Consider the following 8,737-nt stretch of genomic DNA (forward strand, 5'->3'; position numbering starts at 1 on the left):
TTTTAGCAAAATTTCATTTAAAAAACGTGGTTAGTAAAGGGTGGCAAAATTTAGAAATTTTAAATTTCTTTTTTGTAAATTTAATGATTTTTATTATAAATAATTGAATTCGTTTTGGTGTTTCTTTTCTCATCGATTTTGTGTAGAATGCTATACGGGATTTGGTGGAATCAGATTTCTTCACAATTATATTGTCTTTATGAGTTTTTGAGAATGTTAAATCTATATATAAAGTGAAAAACACATTTTAAATAACAAAAATTCACAATTTCATTAACAATTATTTCTCACAATTCTAATTAAGATAATTATAAATTATCATTTTAAATAATATATGATAGAATTATAAATGTTTTAATAAAATATATAAATATCCGTAAAACAATAGATAAGCGTTATTCAATACAGAATATAAATGCTTTTGAATATTGGAATATGTATTTATATTTATTATTTATTTTTATAAATTTAAAAATAATTTAAGTTAGCTTTAAATTCAAGCCAAAACCACTTAAGGCTCAAACAAGGTTGGTATAAAGACACCAAGGCCTGGTTAAACCATTGGGAGATCTACGAGAATGTTGCATTGCAAAACATTAATAACATTAAAAATATTGTTACTTCTAAGTTCAAAGAAAAAATGTTGTGTGAGAAAGATTTAGCAACAAAAAGAAAATTAAGATATTATAAGGAGGTCATCAACCCCACCCTAGAAGATCAAAAAAATCTCTCTGTTTTAACTAGCTGAAAGAAGAAAATTAATATAGCCAAGATTAGAACGAACTCTCATGAGCTCCATAGTGAAACCGGTCGTTGGGCAGTTCCTAAAACACCATGGATGGAAAGGATTTGCCATCTTTGTGAGAATATGAACATCAATGATGAAAATCACTTCCTCTTAGAGTGCCCCGTGTACAACCACCACATTAGATCTCAATTTCATAATCTTTGTTGCAATACTGACCTTCCTAACCTTTTACATTGTCAAAATTATAGTGAGCTCCAGAGGCTCCTCTCCAAGCTTTTTGAGCATAGGAATAAAATTTTAAATCAAACTAAATAATTCGTTTCTTTAGGTCCAACAGACCAAAGTTTGGTCTCAGTGGATGTTAACCCCACACACACAATCAGTTTATCTGAAATTTAAAAATTTGAAATTATGTCCATGAATCTTGGACACACACACAAACACACAATCAATTTATTTGAAATTTAAAAATTTGAAATTATGTCCATGAATCCTGGATAGACATTAATAGAGTGTTGTGTTAACACACTTTGTAATATGAAATCACAAGTTCAATTCCCCATCCAATTAAAATAATATATTAAACATAATACAAATATAATTCCTACACCAAAAAAATAAATTATATAATTTAAATATAATTTTTTTATTAAAAATATATAAAATAAATAATAATAATTTAAACTTTCATCCCACATTAAATAATCAAACTTCAATGATTATCCAACCAAAAAAGAACTCCCCATCCTAAACATATAAATTAAGCTTTTAATTTAAATAATAAACCTTTAAACTTTCATCAAACATTACATAATCAAACTTCAATGATTACCCAACCCCCAAAAAACTTACCATCCTAAACATATAAATTAAGCTGTAATAGCTTCCACCCCACGCCAAAACTCTGATATTGGTTGCCGCCATCAGCATTTAACTTTTTCGAAAGCGAAGAAAAAGCTTGAAAAGGGAAAAGCATGGCGGTATTCGAAACTGGTGCGCAGTAAATTGGAATTACTCCATGCCTAATGCTGCCGTTTTTTTTCCATTTAAACATATTTCTTCAACTCTGCTATTCTCGAACTAGCAGGTTGATCCATTACAAGACTCATGGTTTTTTGTGCCGCTACTTCCCCAAAGTTCTAGAGTTTTCAGAGCTAATGGGAGCAATTTCAAGATTGTATATCATGGCGGTAATGTAGCACAGTCCTGCTCATTCTCCCCCCTGAATATAAGGCTCAGATTGGTTCATGAAAGACCATTTCTCAGAAATGAGTGGTACAGAGTGTAAGCAGAAGCAGGACCCTGTCTCTGACCCTGTCTCAGACTGGTTCAAGAAATCAAAGGACAACAATGTAACCTGGCTGAATTTGGGTTTGAGACCAGTTGGAAGTTTCAATTATTCCGTCAGTGATAAAAATTGTAAGCAGAAGACAGACTCTGTCTCAGATTGGTTCAAGAATTCAAAGGGCAGCCATGAAAGCATGCTGAATCTGAGTCTGAGACCACCTGGCAGGTACAGTTATTCATCTTCGTCGAGTTCGCCGTCATGGTCGCCCTACTGGAGCCATACCACGACATCTCAGACCGGGGTTCCATTCTCGTGGGAGGAGAGACCAGGGGTTCCAAAGAACCAGAAATCCCCGACCCTGGCCGGCTGTTTTGGGGAAAATTCGCTGTCGATTCCCTCGGAATTCTCCGTCGTGGAAACGTTTCAGGTGGAGCCAAGGTCGAAGAAGAAGGCCGACGATGCGGATCCGTTCGTGTCGGCTTTTGTGGGGTGCACAGAGAAACCAGTTGCAGCCATGAACGGCCAACAAGGGCGTGGCGGGAAACCAGGGTCGCCGTATTTGTGCAGCAAGTCCTGCACCATCAAGGCCGACGCTCTGATCGTAATTCCGGCTCGAGTTCGAAAGTTGAGCAGGCAGAAGAACAGCAACATGGAGAGCAAGGAACGGAAAAATCAGAAATCCTGTTCCAGGTACAAATCTGGCAAGGATTAAGGTGGGATGGCTCTGCAACTGGAGCAAGAAATGAGGTCATGGGAATGGTTAAATCTCAGTTTAGGTTACAAATTCAGGTTCATAACGGTGGCTTTCCATCTGTGCAAAGCAAGGTTTAGTGCAGATTCATGTTGGCTTTTCATTATTAGTTTGTGATGGTAAGGTAAGCTGGCCAGGAGGTGCACTCACACCTACTGTCAGCTTCTTGATCATATTCTTTTCACCATTAGGAACTGAATATGGATCATCCATACAAATACAAAAGAAGCTCTAACTTGACACAAAGGGATTCTCTGAAATTTGCTTGGATACAACTGTGTGATGTAGTATGTATATATATGTAAACAAGTTCTCAACTTAATGATATGATTCACATCAAAGTTCTATATGTAATGATGTGGTCAAATTTTGTTTATTTTTTCCATTACCATAATGTCATTTTATTTCATATATATAAACTATAGATATATGAGCAGTTGACAGTGGAAATAATTATATATATTATTAGAGTTACTTAGACATTTAATTCTATGAATTCATAGAAATAGAAAACATGGTATAAAAAAAAATTAATTAGAGTATTTATTTGTAAATGAAGGAAAGCTCAGTAAATTGGTTGTTTAAGAGGGATTCAAACTATAAAATTGTAGGAATTGAAAGTGTGATAATATTTAACTTTAATTTATTTTTCTCATCACATAGTTAATTTGTTTAGTTATTCTAGGTACTCATTTAGTCATTGATCTTCTATGACAATTTCTTCTTTTTCATATTATAAAGAAGGTTTTCCCTTTTCTTGTTCCACAATGTTTTAGAAATCTTTTAATGCTTTATTGTAGATATAAATATGTCAAGGCTACCTGTTTCTTATTTCAAATGATGGAGAGGAGATCACTTGGCTCAAATCATTCATGAGCAACACTAATAACGTTATAAGTTTTTTTTTTTTTTTTTTTTTTAACAATTATGGACATTCTATCATGTTTTTATACTCAAAACCATCCCATTTTCTTTTCAAATTCACTACAGCAAGTCTCCTACTTCCATAAGTTCTTGCCTCATGACTTCATGCAATTCTCTTACCATTTGCAAGCATAAAAAGCCATGGTTTCCCACAAGTTCCTCCATGAACAAGGATTAGAAGAACATTTGAATGGGAGAATGGAGATTGCTCTTGGAAGAGGGATGCTCCCAATTTGAATGGATGGAGTAATAGTGATCCATAAATAAGGGTGAACAATGGTTTTCCTCCTAAGTGTTTGGATAAGGCAAGTGTGTCATTTTGAAGAAGTATGAGGAAACCACCAAGGACCACCTTAGTCAAATAATGATGGGAAATGCTTATAAGAAAGTATAGGTAAAAAAATTGTACCACCCATTAAGTTAAATCACTTATACATCATCTTCTTCTTTCCCTATTTGGATATCATAGGCCCAAAGAACTGTTAGGAATAATAACAATAATATTAAAAAACCCTAACACAACATTTATTGTTGGTGACTTAATGATGAACAATTCAAATTGACTATGAAATTACAATATTTTACAAAGTAATTTTTCCATTTTTTTTGGGGGGTGTAGGGGGTGCTTCTCTCGATTCTCGAACTCCCACCAAGAGGGCTCCAAAGAATTGTCATCGCCCCTTTAGACTAATTGGCAAATAATATGGGGCAAGCTCCCATGCACCCTCTATTAGAAACTAAGGTCCATACATAACTAAAAACAAAATCTCTAGGTCCAAAAAAAAAAAAAAAAAAAAAAAATAAAATAATTCTTTAACTTTTTTTATCATAATTAAGTTTAGATAAATTTACAATTCCAAAAACAAATCAATTTTGGTAGATTCACAATTCCAAAAATAAAAAAAAATTCATAAAAACAATTTAGTCTCTAAATAATAAAACAAATTCACTCACACTGGTGGGCCTTTCATTTTTGCGAAAAAAAGTGGTGTTTTACTTTTGCAATTTCATTATTAGTTTGTCCCAAAAAGAAAATGGAAAAAATCAATTAAAGTGGAGCAAGTTGTGAAACAAGTTTTGAAATCATGAGCAATATACAATTCCTCATTTATTAAAAATTGAATATGGATCATCAATGCAACCACGTAACAATATCTCACATAACACTACCTCCCTTCACCAAGGTTTTACATTTCATATAAATAGTCGCTGGGTAGTTATTTTACACCTTATCATGTCTAAAACCTAGGGTGGTGAACTTATTTTGTCAACTCAGGGTGGCGACTTCTGTCTCGTTATAGTTTTGGTTTCACTCTGATTATTTATGTCTTGCTCCATTCTCTTATTCTCTTATGTCCATTCACAAAATTGTATGGGTTTTGGCCACAAGAAAGTGTTTGCTATAGTTAAAGGCAATCACTCATTTGTTTAATATCCTACTATTCATCTCCATTGGAGCAATAGGAAAGGGTAATAGTGTATGTTTCTACAATACTCTGTGTCCACACTACAACATTGTGGCAAGAAATTCTTCACGGAGTCGTCAAGGTTTAAGCGTCAATCACAAATGTTCTTCGTCTGTTTCATGCATAATTCCCCATCTGGTTCCTCCTTTGAGTTTGTGGTTGTTTTCCTTTGCAAACCTCCAATTAGTTGAGCCATATGAGTCCTGGTTGCTAGAGTGTGGTATAGTGGTTCGTTCTCGGTTTGGTTTTAATAGTCACTCGAATCACATTTTTAGAGTGCAAGTCCGTAAGTCACATAAGGGTAGTCTTCCATTTGTTTAGGCTCATAACAACCCTAGTTCTTATTTTGTTTTAGGCACAGTTCAACACGGGTATATCGACGACATTAGCCCCCACTTATCAATTTCCCAATCTCACCCCTCCATCCGTTATTACGTGGTCTTTAGGGTCATAGTAGTCTGTCTTTTGTCTCAACTGAAGTATGATCGGGTCAGTGGGAAATCCAAATTTCTCTTTTACATGACTTCCTGCAGGTATAGCTATCACATGGCATCGCGCCAACGTTTGCTCAGTCGAAAAGGTGGCACACCAGGGGCATCCTCCTCCATGCAACTCTGCCTTTTTAGGTGGGAATCAACACCAAATTTTTTCGACTCAGTCCCCTTCGAAATTTGCACTCTAGAATCAAAAGAATTTGGAGAACGCATGTACTCGTCAGACTCTGAATTCGTCTGTAAGGTTAACACCAACTGGGTTCCCGATCCGGGTAAATGGAGGAAGAGGTGACTATACTTTCTCCACTCTATCTCAACTCATAGGAAGATGGTGAACCTTCTCCACATGGTGTTGCGAGATAAACAAGTAGACAACTATAAGCTATTCACTGGTCAGGAGGACATAAAGAGGATCCTAAGAGAGATTTGTTATGATATGGATGAAATAGTAGTTCGTCTAAACAAAATGGAACATTACATAGTCTCATATTCTGATTCTGATTCAGTGACTCCCCAGAATGGGGAGGCTATCATTAATGCAACTCCACTTAACATGGCTACTGCATCTCCTTCTTCAGACCTCCCAGTGATTATCTTAGATGACTGAATCTATAATGTTTTCTAGTTAGTTTTGAATGTTTGGTCTTTCGCCTATATGGCATCACAGTTAGTTATGTTATGTATATGTTTCGTCATGTTTCTTCTTATCAGACTTCTATTCTCAGTATGTTATGTGTTGACTAGTAGTAACTACCGGATCTTAGAGCATGTAAGTCAACCACGGTGTCAAGATATAGAGACATGTGGTCTTTTTTGGTCAGTAAGATTTTGGTCTTCGGAGTAGGTCAACAGGGTATTTTAAAGTATATCAAATGTAGGTCTACTCTTTAATACTATTAATAGAAATCATGGGACGAATATTATACAAAAAAAAGAACACTACTACAATAGTACATTCCATAAACCATACTCTATACATCTATGTCATGGGCCATGTTTATATATCTGTTGTAACCATGTTTCTATTTATATCTAAAAGGATTTAGCGATGATATATAATGATATGAATACTTATTTATTTTATATTTCTAAATATTCTAAACTTAGGTTTCTTTTTGGAGGATTGTGAAGCCTTAACACCTTATTTTGTTAAAATAGTAATATTATGTTATCATGAATGGTTATCCAGTTAACTTGAATCCATACTTCAGTGTGATAAGTATCATACTATTTTTATTAATATAATTATTTTATTCTTTTAACATAAATGAGTATAGATTATATTCAGTTGAGGTGATTTGTTGCCTTTGATGGAGGCCTGTTGAGATTTGGACATTGTCCTTTTGGGTTCCAATTCATATTGTCATATTTACTTAGTCTAGTACTCAACATTTGAACTTGCTCTTGAAATTTCACTATTTATCGGAAAAACGCCTATCTCTTGTCCTCCTATCTAGTTGCCTTTTTTGTCAGGGCTTGGAACTTCTCCATCTCTTGCACATATGCCATCATCTACTCCTTGAGCTTCAAATTTACCACGATAAAATCGAGTTGAAGGACATCCAATTTCTTCATTAAGTGGACAACCTTGTCCCTGCAACTACAACTAGTATACCAGGCGTTGTTGTTGGTACCAAAAACACCTTCCTGGCCTCTCCACATGGTGAATTTTACACTCTCACTATTTTTTGGTTTCAACAATTTCTTCCCCCTCAAAGGTTGATTCATCCAACTTGGCTAGTCATTCTTAATGATTGTCCCCTACCAGTCCCAACATGCCTGATTATATCTCTCCTAGGCTTGTTTGATATGCGCAGAGATGCCCATCCTAGACACACAGAGCCTATCCAAACTAGCTGTATGACCAGTGCCCTTATGTGGTTACAATGATGAAACCCAAACCTTGGACCTATATTTCTTTCAATGGAGATTGAATCCATCAAGGTATGGCCCCCCCCCCCCCCCCCCCCACGAGTTCCTCTATCTTACCAAGGAGTTTGTCTCCTCTACGACAAACATAGATGGATGAATGCCAAATTTGCAAACACACCCTCCCCAAATTGCTTACCAAAGCTTATGTAGACACAAATGTGAATTATCCACCCACAATAGCCAAGGAGTTCCTGACGCCTTGTAAGTCCTAAGCTCCAAACAAAGATCTAGATTAGCTAGAAAGATAAAAGTCACTAGTGAAGGAGGATGCACACTAGCATGGGATTTGTAGTTACCCATGGAACCTGCCATATATGTTTTTGTCTGTGTTGTTTTTCCAAATGGAATGTCGAATATGAGAGCCATCTTGGCTAGCACTGATGCTTTAGTCATAGGTTATATGCAATTCCATTAATTCCACATGCTTCCATCCTTACTTCGGCATAACTCCTCAAAACTGCCATACCTTTGAGTGAAATCAACGTTGAAGGTGGATGTATTATGCTAGAACTGTATTGTGGTTGTCCAATTGAGCCTTGTCCTTGTGGTGATTCATGGATTATGTTGTTTCCATGCAACGAACTTAACTGGGGTGCCATGACATTTTTCGAGCTCCCTACACATTTTTTATTATAATGCATTGCACAAATTATGAACTTATATGCATGTGTCTTGTAGAAATGTATTAAAATTTTTACATAGGCCATGAGACCTTCCATATTCAATGGTCGAGTCCTTGAGATTAGGGCAAGTTAGACCATTCCAAATCTCCATTTTTTAAAAATTTCCACGCTTGGAGCTAACATGCTCGGTTTGCACACTTATCAACCTCGTCATTTTGGCTTCTTATAATATGGAACCATTTTTTTCTTAGGAATTTCTTCCAACAACACTTGGATTCTCTTCAGAAGATTATCTAAGTGCTTATATCTTAGCAAGATTCCTTTGCATTTGTGTTTAATGGTGATGAATGAGTTCCCCAAGATTATGATATTTGCCACTTGTGTAGTTTTGCCAATATCAAACCTTGCAACAAACCATGCATTTTTTCCTTAATCATTTTTCCCAATACCCTTGACAAAATTTCCTTTGGGGCTATACAAAACCCTTCCTTCTCTTTCTATCCCTTATTAA

At 35.5% G+C, this 8,737-nt stretch overlaps 1 protein-coding gene across 1 annotated transcript; it reads left to right on the top strand.

Annotated features, from left to right (window-relative positions):
* Positions 1-1,677: 1,677 nt before the first annotated feature.
* On the top strand, positions 1,678-3,128 carry LOC149258511 (uncharacterized). The gene has a single exon (XM_089371844.1). The coding sequence runs from the start codon at positions 1,996-1,998 to the stop codon at positions 2,746-2,748; it is 753 nt and encodes a 250-aa protein (XP_089227970.1). The 5' UTR covers positions 1,678-1,995; the 3' UTR covers positions 2,749-3,128.
* The last annotated feature ends 5,609 nt before the right edge of the window (positions 3,129-8,737 follow it).

This window comes from Pinus tabuliformis, chromosome 6, assembly GCF_031772625.1.
Source record: "Pinus tabuliformis cultivar Carrire ecotype Pingquan chromosome 6, CPIR1, whole genome shotgun sequence".
Lineage (NCBI taxonomy): Eukaryota > Viridiplantae > Streptophyta > Pinopsida > Pinales > Pinaceae > Pinus > Pinus tabuliformis.

Excerpts from the sequence above, each read along its gene's own strand:
- LOC149258511 (XM_089371844.1), top strand. The coding sequence starts at position 1,996 with ATGAAAGACCATTTCTCAGAAATGAGTGGTACAGAGTGTAAGCAGAAG.